The sequence below is a fragment of the Eulemur rufifrons genome, chromosome 15 (assembly GCF_041146395.1).
Source record: "Eulemur rufifrons isolate Redbay chromosome 15, OSU_ERuf_1, whole genome shotgun sequence".
In the NCBI taxonomy this organism is placed as follows: domain Eukaryota; kingdom Metazoa; phylum Chordata; class Mammalia; order Primates; family Lemuridae; genus Eulemur; species Eulemur rufifrons.
In genome coordinates this window covers 68,367,611-68,392,026 of record NC_090997.1, presented here as the reverse complement: position 1 = coordinate 68,392,026, position 24,416 = coordinate 68,367,611, and the positions used below count along the sequence as shown (strand labels likewise).

General features: G+C 38.0%; 2 protein-coding genes across 2 annotated transcripts in view; one reads left to right on the top strand and one right to left on the bottom strand.

The window, feature by feature from the left end:
- The window catches only part of TRAPPC3L (trafficking protein particle complex subunit 3L), a 35,528-nt gene extending 24,865 nt beyond the window's left edge, over nucleotides 1–10,663 (top strand). The window contains exons 4-5 of the mRNA XM_069488712.1: nucleotides 7,005–7,190; nucleotides 10,544–10,663. Coding sequence (XP_069344813.1) covers nucleotides 7,005–7,190; nucleotides 10,544–10,663 — 306 coding nt within the window. The remainder of the gene's footprint in view (nucleotides 1–7,004; nucleotides 7,191–10,543) is intronic.
- Nucleotides 65–4,687, bottom strand: CALHM5 (calcium homeostasis modulator family member 5). Its single transcript, XM_069488802.1, has 2 exons — nucleotides 4,148–4,687; nucleotides 65–459 (listed from the first exon to the last, which is right to left on the bottom strand). The coding sequence occupies exons 1-2, from the start codon at nucleotides 4,685–4,687 to the stop codon at nucleotides 70–72; spliced, it is 930 nt and encodes a 309-aa protein (XP_069344903.1). The 3' UTR covers nucleotides 65–69.
- Nucleotides 10,664–24,416: the final 13,753 nt, after the last annotated feature.

The window sequence follows — 24,416 nt, the reverse complement described above, 5'->3', positions numbered from 1 at the left end:
GTTGATACAGTCAGAGAATCTCAGAATGAGTGTACCACTCGACACCACGAGTCAGTGATGGTGAATGAGCTACACATTGTGGGCAGAACCCACAAGGACCATTGTCGTCTCATCCTCCTCAGGGCTCAGTTCCAGACCATCCTCCATGACCCTGTGGAGGGTGCTGTAGTGTTGCTGGCTCTGGTCGAAAGAGTGCAGCTCTGAAGCAGCCTCCCAGGCAGCAAAAGTGGGCATGGGAATAACATCTGGCCTCTTGTTTTCAAAAAAGCATTTCAGGTTCCTCTCACTCAGCTTGTTGGCATAGTCCAGAAATGTGTTTTCCAACTGCTCCTTCTCCTTCTGTGCATAGGTCTTCCAAAAACTCAGCTGGAGATAGCTAACTTTAGACCGGCAGCGAGCATAACAAATGGTGAGCAGGGAGAAGAAAGACGCTGAACCAATCAGGCACCATCCTAGAATCTTAGGGAAAAAGAAATATTGAGGACATGTAAAAGCAAAGTCACTTCTCAGGGAGCTGGGGTGGTATTATTGGGAAATGTATAGCTAAATTAATAGCACAGTCATTGCCATACCTCAGTTGAAATCATTCTTCTTAATTTTTAAGCACTTTTTTAAATAGCAAAAATGAAGATAAAGTTTACCTAATCTCTGTTCTTTTACCTGACACTGCTGGTATGCAAAGAAATAACCAGAAGGCAGGCAACTGGAAAAGAGCAAAAAATATAGATTGTCCAAGAATGGGATACATCAAGCTCTCAAATAGTATTAACTGTTAGAGGAAAGAACTCTGTGCATGAGTAAATGTAGTTAGTCATTTGAACAAATGACCAGTTCTTCAGCCAGGTGTTTTTAGGCATTGATAAATGCAAATACATGGCTAGGAACCAATTTTTCTTTTTTTCTATTTTTTTTTTTTTTTATAATTGTACCTAAAGGGCATGGGCTAAATTTTATCACACATTTATGTAAAATTTGGAATTGTATCTCATTTATTCATAGCATATTTTTTCAGCTTATTATGGGGGTACAAAAGTTTAGGTTATGTATATTGCCCATCCCCCCCCCCGCCCCCCAGAGTCAGAGCTTCAAACGTGTCCATTCCCCAGACAGTGCGCATCGCACTCATTTTGACTTTGTTTGCAGAGAGCAGCAGACATTCTCAAAACGAAGTGCAATTACCCACTATCCATGGTAAAGGGAGACAGAAATGATACAATAAGGAAGCTGAAGCTAGAAGAGTTTCAAGCCTGAGAAAAAATTAGGATCATTCATACCTTAAGAATTATTTGTTCTGAATTTTGATAATTAGAAAAAAAACTCCTCTCTGAATATGAATGGTTCAGCTATTTTTTTCTGAACTGTAACAGCAAAAGTTTAAATAGCTCAATTTATATTCTAAATTTTTTGTTGTTCTGATTCTATCTTCACAATTGGGATTAACTTTATGTTTGGGGACAACTAACAGATCTCTTTCAAAGTGTCTCTTGATATTAGTATTCCTTAGCAGATAGGCCCTATTTGGAAATAGAAACAATAATCTGCAAATGAACCCATTCAGACCATATTAAAACCGCAAATAAGCTTTAAATCAGTGGTTCTCAATCTCTGGCTCAGACACGAAGTTATTACAAAGGGTTGCAGCCTCTGCAAAAATGCCGAGTCTGGATTGGCAGTACTTGGGTTTAAATTCCAACTTTTCCTTTACTGTGGGTATTCTCTGGGCCTCAGTTTCTTCAGTTATAAAATGGGGGTCACACACCTAGGGAGGTAATTTTAGAGATCTAAAGAAATGATCCTGGACACACATGTGCATTCAGTGAGATTTAGCTATTATGGCAAGCTGCTATTTTTCAAGTATATATACAATATTTAAAGCGAAAGCATTACTGAACTCATAATATCTTTCTGGACCTATGATTAATGAGTGAGGCACAACTACCAACATGTGAAAACCCTCCTATTTCCCTGGAATCACTGGTGGTTGGCTACCCCAGATCTTCCTCTTTCCTTCATTGTTTACCTTTCTCTTTCCCCACACCTGGGCCTCCTAGAGACCATCTCTCCTCAGTGTCTGAGCCAGTTCCAGCTAAGTTATAAACTATTCCATCGGCTTCAATCCCCTTTCTCCTTTCACATGACCTTAGCATTGACCTGCCCTCACCTGAGTGCCGAGCAGCTAAGTCCTTGTTTCCCACCCCCCGTAATTCGCAGGACACAGAGCTGAACTAGAGCGTGGTGAATGTTCCCTCCCCAGCACTCAATTAATAGTGTCCTGTTTTGTGTGAGTCTTCTCCCCCAAACCCTGAAAGTTTTCCGCACCAACTTGAAACACCTACGATGTACCAGAAGCTTTATGCCCATTTATGTTTATTATCTCTAAACATTCCAGCAACTCTCCAAGGTAGATGTTTTTACTCCCAACTATGAGAAAACTGGACTCAGAGAGGTCAAACCACTAACTCTCAGTCACATGGCTGATGAGTCATCAGGATTCAAACCCATGGCCAGCCACTTCCAAGGCTGAGCTCATTCCACTACTCCGTCTACCTTCCTTAAGAACAGAGAGTCACCCAGTTGGATTTCTTGTTTCTCTGCCCCACCTAGGGATGAATGTGCCTTTTCCACTCTCACCCACATGCCCAGCTATTGGTCTGGACTATATGTTGCCTCCTGCCTGCCTGAACCTCTGTGGTCAGCACCTGCTATTGATGCAATGCCACCTCCTCTTGTCCAAATCCCTCATGCATCCTCCCGTGGAAATCAGCCCCAGGTCCTTCTCAGTCTGATGAAAAGTCAACAGGGCAGGATGCCCAGTCTAAGCTATGACAGGATGTGCATGATTTCCTTGTGCCTGTGTTTAGAGAAGAGACGCTCACACAGTGATAAGTGTTTGGACCTGACACTAACTGAATGGAACCTGGTGCCTTAGGACACAGACCATAAGTCAGTCATTCATTCTGCCACAACATTTGTAATTTATATCTTCCTTTAACAAAAGACACAAGACATTTGGGAGCCTGACATGTTTTTATCTAAGATATGCTTTACACATCAAGTGAAAGATTTTGTTTGGGGGCATTTTTTGGGCTTATCAGTTTATGAACAGTGTAACTTTACTGCTAACTAGCTTTGGGATGTATGATTTTAAAAACAGACCTTGCCTTGATGTGCTGCTACAAATCCTTGTTGAAAAAGTAAAATACGATTTCAGTGCATTTATTCTGAAACAAATAGTATTCCTGACAAACTGTGGATCTGTTTATTTACTCTTACTGCTTGTTTTGATTTTGGGAATGCAATTCCTACTACTCATAAGCAGGAAGTCAGTCTTTCCCTGAGGCTGTACATCTGGATTTGTGCTCATGTACCTGGAAAGATGACAAGCTGCTTCCCTGCATCAATTAGGTAAAGTTATGATTTCCTTCTGTTAAATAAAACAACGCCCCAAATCTTGAGCTTCTGAGGTAATGTAAGAACTTTTTTAGCTGCCCAGCACAAAGACTATAAGACATAATCTCCCTAGAGAATATGGTCACTTTTCACTGAAGGCTATTTAAAGACTGCTGATTCCTACTTTATATGGGAAATTCTTCTCAGTCTTGACAGTAATTATACACAGAGACAGCAGTTGCCAGAAATCATTGAAAGGAATCTCTACACTAATTATATTACACACAACTTTCAAAAGTATTAACTCATTTGGTTCAGCTATAATTTAATAGATGAACAACGTGTGTATGTGTTTCTCTGAGAAACCAGTTTGAAAATAAATAATCGAGAGAAGGCAGTAATTTCTAATTACCGCTCTGCCACTAACACTCAATGTATGATTTAGTGTTGTGCATTATTTATTTACAAAGTCAACCCAAAGAGATTGTTTTAAAGTACTTAAATATTTACATATGCATAATCCAGAGGATATTTTCTTTTTGGAAATGGAAAAGACATAAACCAATCAGCAATTTTCTGAGTCATCCAGCCTCCAAAAAGCTTTTCCTCCGATAGTAATGCTGCTGCATCATGTTCCAATTTCCATTTAGTTTCAAAATATTCTGGCAGTACTCAGACTCAGCCCTGCCTGAAAGGAGGGCAGAGAGAATACTTCAAGCTCACGCTGGGAGAAAAAGGGGAGTTTGTCCTTTCTTACCTGAGACTGGGCCTGAAGGGACAGTTTCAATTCTTCATCGTGCATGGATAGCATGCTGGTTTTGCCACAAGGTACTTTGTGCAGTTCTTCCCAGCACTCTTTAGGCTTGCCCTTGCAAATCAGTCCCAGGAGTCTTGAACTTTTCGTCCCGCTCATGGCACATTCATAAAAAGTTCCATTGAGCAGAGCCACAGACAGCCACATCACGGGAGCCACCAACGAGCTCAGAGTGATCTGACCGAGGACATAGAAGAAGCGGCAGCTGTGGCCTCTGGGGAAGATTTTCCTGGGATTCACACAACAGCCTGTGAAGAGTCTCCATGACTTGTTGCTCAGAAAGAATCCCAGGATTAGTAACACCCAGGCAGGAGCAAAGAGGAACACCAGCCCATAGACCGTATTCTCAGAGCTGCAGGGGCACTTAAAGGCTACGACTGAAAAGAGACGCTCACTTCCCACGGTCAGCAGAGCCATGAAACTGTAACCAATAGCGGTTTTCTGGTTAAGGAAGGATTTTAAAATGCCCTGAAAAGCATCCATGTTGGAGATGCTCAAAGAGGGACAATGCTTTGCCCTTGTTTTCGACCGAGCAGCTGTGGCAGTGGCTGAGGGTGGAGCTCTTTATTAGAAACAGCAGTCCTCCTTCACAGACTGAATTCAGCCAGATAAGGAAACAATGTCATTCCCTAGGAATGAATATTTCCCAACAGTGTTCAGATAATGCCTCCTACTGGTGGATATTGGGCCACAATACTGCAGTCTAAATGCTGAGAATTGAGAAAATTCAAAGTGCATAGACTTCGTTTTTACATTCTTTCCATGTGGCTTGGATTGAAAATCAGAAAGAAATTCTCACCCATACAAATAATGGCCTAGGAATTTTCCAGCATAAAGAACCAGCATTAGCAGAAAGAGGTTTCAGGCACTTGATAGGGAGCCAAATCAAATCTCCAAACCTAGAATTTCATGATTTTTTTCTTTTGCCACGTGACTTAAAATTCAGAAGGCAGGGATTCATTTTATATCTTCTGAAACTGGCTAGAGTTATGGACTTGAACCAAATTTTAGGATTTGGAAAATCTGAATTTTATATGGAAAAGTTTAGGGAGGGTTTATTTTGAAGGGTTCTCATCATTTCTTTCCCAGGCTATTGTAGCAAACTTTTGATTAGTATCTTGCATTTGACCTCATGCCTTCTCCCACTCCTAACCCTAAATCCATCTTCTATGCTGACAAGAAGAGTCCTCTAAAACAGAAATCCAATTCTGCATTAGCCTGTTCATACCTTTGGGGCTCTCCATTGCACACAAGTGGTTAGATACAGACCTACCCTGAACCTGATCATTGTATTTCAAGACTATGACAGGTGCCCACTACATAGAATGTCTTTGCCCCACCTCCCCCCCCCACAACAACCTTGTCCACCTGGCAAACACTGCCTCAATATTCATGCATTCTGGGTCTAATCATGGTATAAAACACAGAATGGATGCTCACTCAATAGTTTCCTTTGCAAATGGCTATTGAACTCCCAGTATGTGCCAGGCACTGTGCTAGACAGGGAGTGCTCAGTGAGGACCTGTTGAATGGATGAATGAGGAACCTCTTAGACATTCTAATTTTAAATAATTTAAGAAAATTATTTTCATTTCTCTCCTATGCTGCTCTTGATTTTAAAAATTAAATTAATTAAGGCACTTAAAGAGTGACAAGGTATCAAACTGACAAATTTTCATGAATAAACTTCAAAGTCCAGGCCTGTGTGTTTTATAAAAAGAAATTGCACTGGACGAAGAAGCCAAGGAACTAAGTTACAGTATGGCCTTGGGTGTATCATTTTACTTCTCTAAACACCAATTTACTCATTTGCAAAACTAGGGGTTTAAAAGAAACAGTTGTCCAAGATTTCTTCCATTCCTTTAAGCCCTGTAAAACAGCGGACTCTTCTGAGAAGTTACTCTATTTTTCTATTATTCACTACCCCTTGCTCCTTCTCGGAGACTTGTCATCTATAGTAGAGTAGTCTCCTGTTGTCCACAAGGCATACCTGAAAACAAGCCCCCCAGTGGATACCTGAAACCGTGGGTAGCACCAAACCCTATAAATAACCGTGTTTTTTTATCAGATAAAGGAGGGGCTACGAAGTGACTCATGGGCAGGTAGCATGGATACAATGGACAAAGGGATGATTCATGTTCTGGGTAGGATGGAGCAGGACAGAGAGAGATTTCATCACGATACTCAGAAGCACAATTTAAAACTTATGAATTGTTAATTTATGCAATTTTCCATTTAATATTTTCAGAGTGTGTTTGACTGTAGGTAACTGAAACCTTGGATAAAGGGAGACTATTGTAACATGATTCCCTCGACTTCCCAAAACACATTCTTGGATCTAATCTGTTCACCTGCTCTGATCATCACCTTAACATTGTGGGAAATGTGTCTTGGTCCCTTCTGATTCAGGATTTAATCTTTGCTAGGATCAGCATGACAAATATCATACTGACATATTGATGATTAATAACATTTTAATGTCTTACCCTCCTAAAGAATATATATCTTTTAAAAAAAGTTTTTTTGAAAGTAGTGCCTTAATGCTGTTTTTTATAAACCATATTGTTTCCACAGAAAACTAGTCCCTTAGGATGTTCCATAAAAATAAAAGGACTCAAGACTTCCACTTGTCATTAGGATAATAAATTGCAAAGCTAAGTGTGAACCCAGACTCCCTGACTACAGACTCTGTGTGCTTAACCATTGCACACAATGCCTGTTAAGAGGGTATTTGGTTTCTCTACTAACCGATATTTGTTCTAGTTGTAGTTCTATCAAATTTTGTTTTCCTCTTTTCCAGGTTGCTTTCAAGATGTACTTGGGAATTACACCCAGTGTGACCTGTAACAATTCAAGCAGAAATGCATTTTCCCTAATTCTAGACAAGAACCCTCTGGTGGAGTTTGTGGAAGAGCTCCCTGCTGGGCGATCTTCTCTGTGCTACTGCAACTTGCTCTGCGGGATTATCAGAGGTGCCCTGGAAATGGTAAAGCACATCATTCATTTTGCTGAGTATATTAGTTATCTGGTGCTGTGTAACAAATTACCCCCAAAATAGTATAGCTTCAAGCAACAAACATTTATTATTTCACACAGTTTCTGAGGACCAGAAATCTATGAGCAGCTTAGCTGGGTGGTTGTGGCTCAGAGTCTTTCATTGCTTCAAAGCAGTCTTTGACTATTTAATATATATGCAGTCAAGCTCTTGGCCGGGGCTTAGCCTCTGAGAACTTGACTGAAGCTGGAGAACCTACTTCCAAGCTCACTCACACAGCCTCAGTGCCTTGCTGGAAGTCGGCTAGAGGCTTTATGATGGTCCTGGCCACATAGACAGCTTTGTAGCTGTAATCACAGCAAGGCAGCTTGTGCTGCCAACATTGGTGCAATGTGGGTGGGGACCGCCTGAGGGCAGGAATAACAGGAGGTGGGGATCATTGCAGGCCATTTTGGAGGCTGGCTTCCACACATGAATTATCCATTGGCTTAATTAAAACAATTATTAGTATCTGCTCAGGATCAGGCACTGAGCATGCAAAGATGAACAAGACACAGTCACTGTTCTTAAAGAATCTTCTGTTAAATAGAAAAATCAGATATGTAAAGAAGTATAACTGAGGAGTATGGGAGGACCTGAGGCAGGAAAGACTTCCAAGAGAAACTCTGAACTGGCTGTTGAAGGAAATATGAGAGGTAGGTAAAGGCCTTCAGCAAGGGGAGCAGGGGAAAATATTAATAATTTTCCAGGTAGAAGGATCAGCATGTCCAAAGACACAAAACGAATGTTTCATTCAAGGATCAGGGAACTTGAATTAGTTCAGTATGGCTGATATGTAGATTGTCACAAGAAAGGGGGTTTAAATAGTCTTTACAGAAGCCTGATGAAAGAAGGGATTCATATGACAAGCTTGGGAATTCAGGTTGTTATATTAAAAGCAACAGAAAGTCAACATAGGTTTATAAAGAGGCAAACAATATTTTGAAACTTCTGTTTTAGGAATTTCATTTCTCTATCAGCCAAGTGAAAATATACAAGAGGGAACCGGGTGAAGGAAGAGAGGAGAACAATCAGGAAGCTGACAGTGGTAACCTCACGTAAAACCAGGAGGGAACCCTACTCCCCGACAGTAGGAGTGGAGAGGAGAAGACTGATTTGAATGACATACAGAAGGCAGAACAGAAAAGACAAAGTTATGAATTGGCAGAAAGGGACTAGATTAGGGAAAAGATTCAGACATGACTTTTAGGTTTCTGAGCAACTTGTAGTGATGGTTGTGCTATTAACCAAGAGAGCAAAGCCAGGAAGAGTACATTCAGGCTTGGGAAAAACAAAATGAGGAGTTGAATGTTGAACCTGCTGGTGTTGAGGTGTCTAACACACACACAAGTGAGGATGTCCAGCAAGCAGTTGTTTATACCTGTCTGGGCTCACAGAGAGATGTGGAAGGAAGAGGCAATGGAACTGGCGAAGAATGCCGAGGCAGAATCTGTAGAGCAAAAAGAAAAGGGAGTCACAGATAAAGCCTTAGGAACAACAAAAAATAATGAATAGTTTAAACAGAGAACACAAAGGTTGCAAAAAATACTAAGAAGGAATAATCAGAGGTAGGAAAAATACCAGGAAAGGTGTCCTAGAAACAAAGGAGGAGAGTATTTCAAGAAGAAGGAGTGATTAACAAGATCAAGTACAGCACCATGTAAGTAAACAAAACCTGAAAAATATTCAGAACATTTAAGGACCAAAAGATGAGGGAGGGCCGTGGTAAAAGCTGTTTCAGGAAAGTGGAGGGAGAAGACAACAATCCGTCATGTTAGGAAGAGGTAACAGTCAACAAAGTCTCATTTTTACAGAAGCTTAGCTATTAAGAATTGTGGGACCAGATACTAACCAAGGTCTAGACAAGTATTGACCTACCCAGTAATAAGGCATGCATGTATATTTAATTATTTTTGATAACTAGGAGAAGGATAGAATAACAGGTAATCCAAAAGTGTAAAACAATAATGTATTATTCACACAGATCCCCCATGCTTCTATGTTAGCATATTTTCAGGCTTGTCCTACAGTCTGTGGCCATAAGATCAAGAAAGGGGAAGGAAAGAGTTCTGGGAGTTTAGGGGTAACGTGAGAAATCACAGAACTGGGTCAAAAATTGGGTAAAGAACTCTCCAGCTTTCGTGGATAATGGTTGATTATACATGCTGAATGACAGACAGATATCAGACCTCATGTGGCCCCAAATATTCAAATAGCTTCAACATAGTCTCCTTGTTATTTTAATCAATTTTCTGTTAAATTTTAACAAAGACATAAAACAATCTTATGGAAAAAGAAGTTGAGGGTAAATTTAGCTTCTGTATTTCAAAATGCAATTTGCATCCTTCTTTTGGGTAATAGGCATCTCAAGCCATGGTTTTTGCACCCTGTGTGAGCCAATTTGTCAAATTAATGGTTTAACGAATCCAGGTTGGTTGACTAAGGAATTCTTGGTGAGAGATGGGATGAGTCAGATAAGAGCCAAAAAATTAATTTTGCCTGCTAGACCCAGGCATTTTTCGCATATTATTTGCTTTTACGAGGTCCTTTCACTTCTTTGTCTTATTTATCCCAATGACTTAAAATAACTCTGAACAAATACTCTATTGAGGGTGAATCAGCAATACCATGCTGCTTATGTGAACACATTTTAATGAATAGAGAAGTAAGCCCACAGTGTCTGGGAAACGGGAAGTGCTTTACAGAGGAAAAGGAGGTCTGCGTATCAAATATTCATGTCTGTAATTTCAATCTTTAATTTTATATCTATAATTTATTTAGTTGATTTTTTTCTTTTCAAAGCTCTCAAAGCCATAAGTGACTGCTAAATGTTGTTAGAAGAAGTGATTATGTTATTTAGCTAATGAAAGAATGATTTATGGCAAACCAGTTAGAGAGGAATCGTTACAGAATCCATTTATCCTTGGAAGTTCTGCTTGGCCAAGCACACTGGGTCAAGGCCATCTTTGAGTTGGGAATTTGTGTTCTTCTTGAGATGGATCCATCGTCCGTCCCTGCACTGTGAGCTAAACTTGGCACGGACCTACGTGTCTGGGTGTCCCCGTCATCCTACTTGGGCCAGACCTAGCCTGCCCTTCTCTTTGCAGATTCACACCACAGAGCTGACACACGGCCAGACTATCTCTGGAGGACACACAGTAAAGGGTCCTTTATCCACAGAACAAGCTCTTTTTTGTCATTTCATAAGGGAGGTAAAGAAACCCAAAAAAAGAAATTGAGAAAAATGTAGACGTTTTTTTTTTTTTTAATTGAATGACGCAGGCCTTTTTTTTTTTCTTTCCTAGGTTCATTTGGCTGCTGATGTTACATTCTTGCAAGACAGACTAAAAGGCGACAGTGTGACAGAAATAGGAATAACATTTCTAAAAAAGCTAGACGAGAAAAAATATAGACGGAAAAAATAAAGAATACTATGCAAAATGCCATGGGGTGGCAAGTTGAGGAGTTAATATTAGTTGAACATGTATAGCCATAGAAATTTTGAATTGCTTCATAGCATGCGCTGTGAAAGGCTTATAGATCAGCCATATATTTGAAATGCAGGGCATGAGGATTTAAAGATTTTTTTTCTTTTGCTTATATATCTCACATTTTCAATCTCATGTCCACAAGATTTCATATACAAATAACTCCTTAGAAGATAGCAAGCATGAATTCCACACATTACAGAATCCATCGTCAGAGAGTCTATTCATTTCATTTACTTATGGTAATGAAGAAAAGGCTCTACCAATAAAAACAGTTGGTGTATTTATCTCTTTTCAATGGCAAAATGGAGAAATAATCACAGCAGAGTTCACAGTACATGGACAGTTTCTATATACTGCATATTGCATTCCTTATATTTGATAGAAACAGTTCCATTTGTTAACACTTTTTCATATTTCTGAGAAATTATGGATGTGGTTTTTCTTATTTATTAGCTTGGATTGTAGCTTTAGCCTGCTGAAGCTACTCTCGCTTTGTAATCACAAACGCAAGCTATTTATTTGGTGCAAAGTCTGAAACATTTAAAATTAGCATTTTAAAAATAACAGTTAATTTTAATTCATTTTAACTTATTTAGTTTTTAGATGGCTGGTATTTACCAAATTCCAACCTTTTTTCATGGCTGATAGTCAGGCCAGGAAACTTTTAAAATGAGACGTAAATAATGATCTTTGAGAATACTTTGTTACCCCCAAGCTTATTCACTTAGAATTTTTACTATCATTTTTTATCACCTAAAAATCTCCAAAGAATAGTTTGTCTGTGACCAGAACATATTTAAAATTCAAAAGGTACTGGATTAAATAAATACTAACCTTCACCAGATTATCATCAAACAAGGGGAGCCTACAAGGAAGCCCCGAATCTGCTGGGCTTTGCAAAGAACTCAATCTACAAGTAAAACTTACGATTAGCATGACACAATTAGTGAAAAAACGAAAGCTGTGATATGGCAGTGATAGACATCAACTAGGACTCAGGAGCCTGACATTTTTCCAAAGAAGATATACAAATGACCTATAAACACATGAAAAGATGCTCAACTATAATTAAGTAAATGCAAATCAAAACCACAATGAGATAACACCTTGCACCCATTAGGATGGCTACTATCAAAAAACCAGAAAATAGCAAGTGTTGATGAGGATGTGGAGAAATTGAACTTTTGTGAATTGTTGGTGGGAATGCAAAATGCTACAGCCATTATGAAAAATACTGTGATAGTTCCTCAAAAAATTAAAAAGAACAACCAAATGGTTCAACAGTTTCACTCCTGGTTATACATTCCCCCAAAATGAAAGCAGAGTCTCAAAGAAATATTTGTATACCCATGTTCGTAATAGCATTGTTGACAATAGCCAAAACATTGAAGCCACTCGAGTGTCCATCCATGGATGAATGTACAAACAAAATGAATATATGCATACAATGAATTATTATTCAGCCTTAGAAAGGAAGGAAACTCTGACACATGCTACAACATAGATAAATCTTGAGGATATCATGCTACATGAAATAAGGCAGTCATGAAAACACAAATAATATATGATTCCACTTATATGCAGTACCTAGAAGTAGTCAAATCCATAGGGACACACAGTAGAATGGCAGTTGCCAGCGGTTGGGATGATTGGAAAATGGAGAACTGTTATTTGGGTGGGAAATAGGGAACTATTGTTTGCTAAGTATAGAGTTTCAGTTTTACAACATGCAGAGATGGATATTGGTGATGGTTTCCCAACAGTGTGGATGCACTAAATACTACTGAAATGTACACTTAAAAATGGCAAGATGGTAAATTTCATGTTACATATATTTTACCACAATTAATTTTTTTAAATAATGAATCTTATGTCTACAATATAGGATTGATTAAATAAAAATATGTTTAAGGGGCACTTCAATTTCACAATAGATGGGCTTTATTTGAATCCCAGTTCAAACAGATAATACTTTTATGAGGCAAGCAGGAACTTAAATGCTGACAGGCTATTTGATGATGTTAAGGGATCCTTGTTATTTCTTAGATGTGATGATAGTATTGTGTTTTTTAATAAGTGTCCTTACAGATGAAATGATATGTTATTTGGGATATGCCTCAAAATAATCTGGTAATGGAGGGAGGTGTGGGAACATAGATAAGATTGGCAATGAATTGATAATTGTCGAAACTGATTTATGGGTACATAGGGCTTTATTATATCATTTTCTCACTTTTGTTTATTCTTGAAATTGTCCTTAATAAGCACTTTTTAAGACATATTAACAACTGTTAAATCTACATCAATGGTGGTTTATTATACGACTCTATTTTTCGCTGTTTATATGATAGTCATTACATAAAGTAAAACAAATCCTTTATCAGAATAATCCATCCATACTCAATGGCATCACCCATTTCTTTCCTGCCTCTCCATTGTCTCCATCACATTGCTAAGTCTAAGTCCCCTATGATGATGAAGGAAGCCTTCTGTGACCTGCCTTTTGTCCTTCTCTCCAGCCCTTGCACCCAGTGCAAGGGCAATACACAATACAACGGAGCCTCTCTGCCTTTTCACATGCTGTTTCTTCTTCCTGTAATGCTCTTCCCCTTCTTTACCCCTGATAAACAGTCTTCCAAAATCTCTTCAGTGTTCACGGTCTCTAAAACCTTCCCTTATCACCTTTTTCCTACTCCTTAATTCTGTCACTTTATATCTTGCCTCACTGTATAGATAGCTGAGGCAGCTCCCAGGCAAACTGTCACTCTACTATCTCTCTGACGTGTACATCGTATGACTCTTTGTACAGATCCCATTGCATTATAATTATTTGGTTACAGGTCTTGCCTGCCCCCACTAGACTGTAATCATGTAATAAACACTTGATAAATATTTATTAAATCAAATTGCTCCTGCTTTAAATTTTTTTGAGTGACATTGTAAATAGAAGCAAAGGCTAAAATGAAGGAAATCTACTCCAAAACTAAAATTGTTTTTCATACTTTCAATTAATAGAGGAAAACAATAGCCATCACAGCTAATTAAAGTGATAGCTAGAGATTTGTTTCATCTCAGAACACTAAAAGATTCTGGTGAAAGAGAATATTATTATGATTTTCATCCTAGAATTATTTTGAATCCGTTCAGAAAACACCAGAAGATTTTAACCAGAGCTTAATGTCATGTAGATATTTCTTTCTGTAGCTGTAATGACCATATTTGGGGGACTCCTTGAAGAGAACTAGGCATGCAAAAGGCATAAAGCACGATTAGTATCGTTGGTAACATTTACAGATTCTTTCCATATATTTGAGTGATGATTTTAGTAATTATCTTGCTTCTCTTTTCTTATTTAATTTACTTTTTAAAAATGTATTCATGCAAACAGTTTAATCACCTGCCTACCTCCCCTCCCCTCCACAACCTCCAGCTCCTTCCTCCTCTGCTACCATTTCCTGTGTCATACCAACACCTCCGTTCTACTCTTGTAACCAATTCTTCTGTTATTTATTGCATTTCTGTACATAACATGCTCATATAGCCCTTTCTTAATTTTTCAGTTTCGAGGCATTGTTTTTTGACTCCTGCATGAGAAAGATGAGGCTTTCTCACCCACAGCCTCCACCTCAACCGCACACAGAGGCAAACTTCCTGATCTCACTTCTCTTACTATGGTAGGCTCTGAAGACTGAGCTCATCACTTTCACTTTTTCTTTTCATTACAAGTCACTCAGTCTAGCATACAGGCAGGGAGGAAATTAATTTCTATCTCTTGAAGGAAAGAGTTTCAAAGGATTTCTGGACATGTTTTAAAACCACCACACACTATTTGAAAGAAGTCTCGGTAATTTCCCATTAAAACATTAAGGACTCATATATTTGTTAGCATTTTAACTGTCTTCCCCTCTAACGCTTGAGATATAGGGCTAGTCGTATTATGGAGGGGCTGACTTTGCCACCATGTAGTGTGTTTTCCTTTCACCATCACCTTAGGGATTTCTTTCTCCTCTGTCTTGCATGGGGTCCCTGGTTTCCTTGATTTCATCACTTCCCTTTTTTGTTGTACTCCCTTTTCTGGAAGAGCGCATGCTCCAGTAGCTTCCTGATAAGGAGTGAATAGGAGATAAAGTTTGTAAAAATATGATCATCCAGCTTCCATATGATTTTCAGAAGTTCAATGCCATTTGATTCTTTATCCTTGGTGTGTTCCTTCTCTCTGGCAAACTTTAGGGTTTTCTCCATATCTTCAGTGTTCCCAAATTGCACCATGATGCATCTCAGTGTGGGCCTGTGTCCTTCCACTGTGCTGATTACCTATGGGAACTCTTCGGTTTAGAAATCCATGCTCTTCCATTTGAGAAAAACTTATTGAGTTATTTCTTTGGTAATTTCTTACCCTATTCCATCCTATTCTCTCCATTTTCCCTGCTTTCTCCTGGAATCTTAGTAGGATATTAGATCTCCTGGATGGTCCTCTAATATTCCTTACTTTTTTTCTTTTCCATCTTTTTATCTTAATCCTTTACTTTCTGAGAGATTTACCCAAGTTTATCTTCCAAACCTTCCATTGCATTTTTATTTTCTTCTATCATGTTGTTAATTTCCAAGAATTCTTTTGTCTGCCAGATGTGGTTATATATTATTCTATTCTTCTTACATGTAATGTCTCCTCTTATATTGCCAAAGTCATTAATGGTACTTGGTTTTTAAAAAAAATTTTCTTAAAAGTGCGTAGTTCCTTCCAAGTAATTTTTTTTTATCTGTTTGCGTTGGCCTCTCTCTTTCATACTTTTCTCAAATCTCTGGAGTTCCCATGGGCTATCCACTTATATTGGATAAAATATGAACTTTGGTGGAGCTTGTTGATTATAGACTTCAACATAGAATAAGTCAGGGAATTTAAATGTGACTCTCAAAATGTGTCATTTTATTGAAGTCACTTCTTTGGGGCAGATTTGCTAGAAATGGCTCTTCTGACCTACTACCTGGAGAATAGAGACTTAATGTGAGCATTCTGTGAACCAGGTTGGGGAAAACAGCTGAAGAAATGAAATTTCAGTATGTACATTTCAACTTAATTTCCATTTATTCAATATAGTGTCCCTGCTTTCAACTGTGCCTAGTGTCCCCCAGGTCAGAAGTTTTTGAAAAACTGTATCTAGAGATTAAAACTCACATCTTCTGCTAGGGTGGGGAGAAGGAATTGCTTGGCTACATGCAGTGAGAATGGAGATCTGAGGGAGATTCTTCCTAAACAAGCTTTAACTAATTCTGTTTTTAACTCCACCTCCTGCCCCATTTACAGAGGTGACTGATGCTGCTGATTCCTGAGCATTTTACAGATTCTATGGTACAAATCATATTGCCTCTTTTCTCTTTCTACTTCTGGCTTAGGTTTCAGATTTTTCAGGTCTGTTAGGCCAATTACCAGTTACCATCTGCTTTCTAGCTTTCATAAACTGTGTTGCTTCTCTCTTGTTCTCTGGTTGTTTTATGCCATAAAAAAGGTCCCTTTACTTTTACTGTACTGTGGTTGAATGTGTACTTTGAAATCAGCAGTTTTAAACAAAAGTACCTTTTCCAATTGTCTTTGATTGCCAGTAATCATATTTACCGAGCATTATTTTTAATAAGTATAAATTCTTGGATCTCAAATTCGAGTGGGAATATAGAGGATCTGGGGGAAAAAAGTGTAGATTTTAAGAAAATAAAATTACTACTTTAAAGAGTGAGATTTACTGTACATCTGCAGGGAGACTTAAGCAGCTTCCAGCTGGGACAAATGTGCTTATGAGCCTGGAAAGATTGTGGAATTCTGTTGGTATGAACAGTGGCAAGCAGACTTAAAAGCTAAAGAATGTGGACTTGTTAAAGTTAGTCCTCTTAGATTGCATGTGAATTGGATAGGAACAGTTTTCTAATGAAGAAATCTTGAGCAGAGCTGGATGCAGACAAAGGGCTTAGGATTGTTTTGAGGTTTAAGAGGAAAAACATCTGTTTTAGATTTTAGGTACTGCCCTCACTCCAAGTACTTTTAAGTGTCTTTGAAGACACCTAGACACATGATGATCTAGTCTCCACAAAATACACTACAGCTAAATGAGTTCCCTGGGTATCCATCCACTTCCCTGGACATTGAAATAAGTTGCCCCATAACTTGACCATGTCTCAGGTTTGAGTTCATTTAAGTTAGCATTTTTGGATTAGACTACATGGTTTAACGTTATTGTGAAGTAAACTTAATAACAGTTGGTGACCATCTGCCTCTGATTATCTTAGGTATGGTGTTCTGGACTGTGTTCTAGAGAATATCAATAACCCCTAAATTGGCGGATACTCCATGAAAAAAAAATTATTGTCTTTTAAATTTCATTTCTTTACTATATGTAAAAAAGTATTAAATATATTTATATAATTTTTATGCTATAATCTTCCCTTAAGAAAGGAAGTGCCATACACAAAATACCAACAAATAACATAAGAAATCACCTTCAGATGAACAGCTGTAGAAGAGAAGATGCTGCAGAGATTAAAAAGTCTTCAGAGTAGGAGTTTGGTGTTAAATGGATTCAGATACATATAAGCGAAGGAAGAATTGTCTGGTTTGGGGAAAAGACACACCATGTCCCACTGTGTAGGAGTATTGCAAGGATTGAAAAAAGGGAAAGATGGACTAATTAGAAACCTCCAGCAATCGTCTCTCTGCACAAATGCCCAATTCAACAACTATCCACACAAGGAAGCACCTTCAAAAGAACCACAACTCAGGTGAGTGATCACAGTACCTGGTTTTAACATTATATCAAGGAAAGAGGCACTGAAGGGGCAGAAAAGTCATTGGAACTCAGGGCCACCCTGTCACAGCGGAATACAGCACAGGGCAGAAATCTGCCAGTGCCCACAGAGGGAGCATTTAGGCCAGCCCACCCAGAAGGAAATCCTCCACCCTAAAACTCAAGTTCTAGCAAGCCCCATCACCAGCTGACAAAAAGCAGCCTTGGAGCTGGAATAAAGTCCTAGGGTACTGAGGCCACAAACTCTGCAGTCCTTGGGGAATTCCTGTGTCTGTGCTGGCTCAGACCCAGTGAACTTGGGGTGCATATGAGCCAGTGAGACAGCAGCAGTGGTGGCTAAGCTGGTGCCTGTGTTACCCCTCCCCCAAATACAGGCAGTGGAGCTCAGGGAGAGTCTTCTTCCACTTGGAGAAAGGAAAGGACAGAGTTCAGAGGTCTTTGTTTCATAACTTGGGTACCAGCTCAGCCACAGTAAAATAAAGTACCAAGTGGACTCCTGCAGCCCCTGATTCCAGGCCTTAGTTCCTGGATGGCATTTCTAGACCCACTTTGGGCCAGAGGAAAACATGTTGCCCTGAAGACAAGGAAACATTAAGGGAATTTGTCACCACTAGGCCTGCTCTACAAGAAATTCTTAAAAGTGCTCTATAACTGGATCAGAATAATCGACTGCCACCAGTGTAAAAACACCTCAAAGTTAAAATCCACAGCTCTTATAAAACATTAAAACAGGGAGAAAACAGAGCAATTAGGTAATAATCAACATGATTAACAGAACAATATCTCACATATTAATACTAACATTTAATGTAAATCCTCTTAATACTCCACTTAAATCATATAGATTGGCTGAATGGATTTAAAAAAACCCAAATATATGCTATCTCTAAGAAACCCATTTAACTCACAAAGATTCTCATATACTCAAGGCAAAGGCCTGGAAAAAAATATTCCATGCAAATGGAAACCAAAAGCAAGCAGAATTAGCTATTCTTATGTAAGATAAAATAGACTTTTTTTTTTTTAATTTCAGAATATTACGGGGGTACAAACGCTTTGGTTACATAAATTGCCTTTGCACCACCTGAGTCAGAGCTACAGGTCTGCCCATCCCCCAGAGAGCATGTACCACATCCATTAGGTGACTTTACCCATCCCCATCCTTTCCCCTTCCAGCTGCCTAACACCCAGTCAATGTTACTTCCATATGTGTACATAAGTTTTCATCAGTTAATAGCAATTTGATGGTGAGTACATGTGGTGCTTGTTTTCCATTCTTGTGATACTTCACTAGAAGAATGGGCTCTAGCTCCATCCAGGATAATATAAGAATTTCACCATTTTTTATGGCTAAGTAGTATTCCATAGTAGACATATACCACATTTTATTAATACACTGATGTATTGATGGGCACATCGGTTATTTTTGCAATTGTATTTTTGCATATCTTTGCAATTGTGAATTGTGCTGCTATAAACATTCTAGTGCAGATGTCTTTTTTACAGAATGTCGTTTTTTTTTCTTTTGGGTAAAAGCCCAGTAGTGGCATTGCTGGATAGAACAGATAGACTTTAAATCAAAAAGGTAAAAAAAAAAAAAAAAAAGACAGAGATGTTATTATATAATGATAAAGGGATCAATTCAATAAGAAGATATAACAATTAAATATATATTCATCTAAAATAGGAGCTCCCAGATTCATAAAACAAGTTCTACTAGATCTAAGAAAAGAAAAAAACAGCAACATCATAACAGCTGGGGATGTCAACACTCTGCTCGAAGAACTAGACAGATCATTGAGGCAGGAGATCAACAAAGAAAAGCTAGACTTAAACAGAAGTCTAGAACTAATGGATTGAACAGACATTTACAGAACATTCTACTCAAAAACTGCAGAATATACATTCTTATAATCCGCACATGGGACATTTTCCAAGTTAAATCATATGTTAGGCCACAAAAAAGACTCAGTAAATTTTTAAAAATTGAAATCATGCCTTTTATCCTCTCAGAACACAGTAGAATAAAACTAGAAATCAACTCCAAGAGGAATTCTCAAAACTACTCAAATACAAGGAAATTTAACCACCTGCTGCTGAATGGACCCTCGAGTCAATTACAAAATCAAAAGATTTTTCAAATTGAACAACAAAGATGACAAAAGCTTGCAAAATTTCTGGGACTGCAAAAGCAGTGGTAAGAGGGAAGTTCACAGTACTACATGCCTACATAAAAAAGGCAGGAAGATCACAAATTAACAACCTAAAGTCATACCTCAAGGAACTAGAAAAAGAAGAACAAACCAAACCCAAAGCTCACAGAAGAAAAGAATTAACAAAGATCAGATGAGAACTAAACAAAATGGAAACCAAAAAACAATACGAAGAATCCATGAAACAAGAAGTGGGTTATTTGAAAAGATAAACAAGATCAAAATGCTACTAGCTAGCTTAACTTGGAATAGATGAGAAAGGATTAAAATAAGTTCAATCAGGAAAGAAAAAGGAGACATTACTACTGATACTACAGAAATACAAAATAGCATCCAAGATTACTATGAAAACCTCTAAACACACAAATTAAAAGACACAGAGTAAGTGAATAAATTTTTGGAAACACACAATCTCCCAAGCTTGAATAAGGAAGAAATAGAAATCCTGAACGCTCGAGTAATGAGTAACAAGATTGAAACAGTAATAAAAAAAAATCTCCCAACAACAACAAAAAAGCTTAGGCCAGATGAATCCACAGCCAAAGTCTACCAAACCTACAGAGAAGAACTGGCACCTAGCTTACTGAAACTATTCCATAACATTGAGAAGAAGGAAAATCTCTCTAACTCATTCTACCAAGCCAGCATCACTCTGATATCAAAGCCAGGAAAGGAGACAACAAAAAAGAAAACTATGGACCAATATCCTTCACAAATATAGATGCAAAAATCCTCAAAAAAATAGCAGCAAACTGAACCCAACAGCACATCAAAAAGATAATTCACCATCATCAAGTGGGTTTCTTACCAGGGATTCAAGGATGGTTCAATATGAATGTGATTTACCACATAAACAGAATTAAGAACAAAAACCATATGATCATCTCAATAGATGCAGAAAAAGCATTTGATAAAATCCAGCACCCCTTCAGGAAAAAATCCTGAACAAATCAGGCATAGAAGGAATCTAACTTAAAATAATAAAATCCATATGCAACAAGCCCACAGTCAAAATCACATTGACTGGGGAAAACTTGAAAACATCCCCCTAAGAACTAGGAAAAGACAAGGATGCTCACTGTCACCACTTCTGTTCAACATAGTATTGGAAGTCCTAGGGAGAGCAAACGGACAAGAGAAAGAAATCAAGGGCATTCAAATCAGGAAAGAGTATGTCAAGCTATCTGTTTGCTAGTAATATGATCTTGTATCTAGAAAACCCTAAAGACTCCTAGAATTGATAAATAAATTCAGGAAAGTCTCAGGTTACAAAATTCATGTACACAGATCAGTAGCATGTCTATACAATAATAACAGTCAAGCTAAGAGTTAAGTCAAGAACTCAATAGCATTTACAATAGCAGCAAAGAACATAAAATACCCAGGGACATACTTCACCAAGGAAGGGAAAGATATCTACAAGGAGAACTATGAAACACTGATGAAAGAAATCATAGATGAAACAAAGAGAAAAATATTCCATGCTCATTGATTAGAAGAATCAACATTGTTAAAATGTGCATACTGCCCAAAGTAATTTACAGATTCAGTGCAATTCCCATCAAAATAATAATGTCACTTTTCATAGACCTAGAAAGAAAATCCTAAAATACATATGGAACCAAAAAAACAGCCTCAATATCGAAAGCAATCTTAAGCAAAAAAAAAAACAAAAACACAAATCTGAAAGCATCACATTACCTGACTTCAAATTATACTACAAGGCTAAAGTAACCAAAATAACATGGTACTGGTATAAAGGTAGACATATAGACCAAAGGAACACAATAGGAAACCCAGAAATAAAGCTATTTAACTACAAGCTACTGATTTTCAACAAAGCACACACTGGAAAAAGGATGCCTTATTCAATAAATGGTGCTGGGCAAATTGGATAGCCACATGCAAAAATTAACTCAAGATGCAATAAAGACTGACATGTAAAACCTGAAACCATAAAAATTCTAGAAGAAAACCCAGGAGGTACTAGACACATAATATTTCTTTCCCGTTTGGTGGTAACATAGATGTTTGCTTTGTAATTATTCTTTAAATTGTATGTAAATGTTTCATACACTCTTCTCTATGTTTAATATTTCACAATTTTTAAAATGATAATAACTTGGCTGATCTTGTAGGATTTTTCTTTCATTGGAAACTTTTTAATGTTCTGGTCCTTGTGTCAAAGGGTCTTGACAGAATATATCCCTTTTTTGATTCAAGTCTCTTTGTCTGGATAAAGAATATGATAAAGTCAATTCCACAGTCCTTACATTGCAGTTTCCAAGAAATATTTCATAGGTAGGTAATGAAGAGGAAGGGACAGAATGCGATCAAATAAAGGCTTAGGTTTGGGGGCAGGCTCGGTGTGTGACACATGGTAAGCACTCAGTGGGAGTTTGCTGCTGACAAAATAGGCTTTGGTTGCACTGCTGCCAGGGCTGATGCAGACAGGGAGCATTTCTCCACCTTCTGTCTTAGGAACAATTATTTACTATAGGCCACCTGGTAGATAAGACACAGGATGTTGTGAAACTTTGGGGTTCCAAGATATTTTTCAGCCAGAGACATTTGAATATTTGATTAATTCTATTTTTGAATTCTTTCCTCAGGACTTGCTTCTTTAGTCAGTTCACAGAGCATTGATATTTCCGGCCATGGCTTTGGATGAAGCAAGGAGACCATGCTTAATCTTATGCCTTGTAAATTGCATCATCTTGTTAGTACTCAATACAGTGTAGAATCATCTCTTATAATGCTATAGTTATTGTTCAGCAAATGTTAATAGCAGATGCTGTGTCTGAATCTCTTCTAAAGTTAAGGTTCCAGGACAGCATGAAGCTGAGGGTGATGATAAAGAATCATTTGGCAAATCAACAAGAAAATACACACTAAGTGTAGAAATGCTTTTTGAGCCCATAATGTGGCTTGTTTGAGGCCAGGCCCAGAGGAGTGGTGGGTCGTGCCAAACAGCAATAACCTTGTTCCCATCAAGAAATAACTGTACTGTGTCTCAGTCTCACTGTGGTTATTCAAAGTGGTCTTAGCTACCAGCAGTTGCCAAGTTTCAAGATGAAATGTAAAATATTAAGGGTCATTCGGGATATCTGCATCTCTTTTGCTCACAAAGGCACATGGGCTAAGAAGGGAAAATTTTGACCTAGTAATAAAAACTGCCAAGTGGTCATGTTGAACCACGTGACCTAGAGAAGATCAGCACCCTAGCTTCGGTTTTGCCTTTATTGACTATATGACCTCGGACTAGTAATGTAACCTCTCCAACTTCGATTTCTCACTTGGAAACATGAGTGATATGTTTCATCGGTATCCTGCAAACTTGTGAAAATGAAATGAGGTGAAAGACGCAAAATTGCTTCTTAACTAGAGAGCCCTACATCAATGCAAGGACACTGTATAATCTTTTCTACTCACACAGTTAATTTTTATCATTCCTTACCCAAAAAAAATCCAAAGATCAGAAATGCATGAGGTTTAAAAAAAATACCCTTCACCAATCTTAGTCTCCAGAAGGGACCACAATTATCTTTATACACTTTGTGAACGTGTTTGTGTGTTGTGTGTGTTTTAACAAAAAAGGGGTCATATCCTAATAACCAGAATACTATGCAGTAATTTATTTAGTAAGGTAAATTGTTATATACTGACATGGAACAATGATATTTTATGTGAAAAAGTTACAGAACAACATTTATATTATGATAATATTTGTGCAGAGTACATGGCTACCTCTGGGAAAAAATATTGCAAAGAAATGAGGTAATTGCACTTTGCACTTCACATTATTCTCCACTATTATATTTTGCACACACATACTTTCACAATAGTTGTTAAAAACTATGCTAGAAAAAGTTGAGCATAAATCAACAAAATGGAGAAAATATGATACTATTGAAGATGCAAGTATAAAAAAAAGTAGACCAAAAAAAAAAAAAAAAAAACTTTAGAAAGGGAAGACTATACGAAAAGAAACTGGAAATTGAAATAAAAGAAACAAAAATGAAAGTAGATATGTTAAGAGTTTCAATTTTAGAGAATGGAAGAAAACTGCCCCCAAGTTTCTTGTTATGTTTGATTCTCAACAACAGGATATTCAGCACGGCTGACTAGCTCTTTATAATGGCCTCATGCCCAAGAAAACGCAAATAGAAGCTGGGCACAAGGGTCTGCCAAGAGAGGAAGAAGAGCTAAGTATGATCACTGCTTAATTGTTTTAAAGTTTTCACATCTCATTTTCTAAAATGCAGAAAACAGTCATAAATTTGGAGGCTGGGCAGGAATGGAAAACAAGCGTCCTTGAAAAGCCCTGGCATTTTCAAGCAACAAAATTATATGTGTAGATATGATTGCTGTCACTAAATCCTTGCATCCTTTCCATCAGCAAATCCTGTCATGTCTATGTACAAAAATCTATCTGGAATCTCTGTATTTTTCCCATTTTGGTCACCATGAAATCAGTTCAAGTTCACTCCCGCCTATTTCCACCATGGTGGCCTCCTGGCTAATCTCTCCACTTCCACTCTGACTCTCCCCCTTCCCCCTGCATGCCTTTTTTCCTCAAGAAAAGCAGATCAGTCTTCTTAAAATGCTCATAGGGTGAAAACCCAAATCCTTCCCATGGTTTCAAGGCACTGAACAATCTGCCCCTTGTTCATTCTTCTA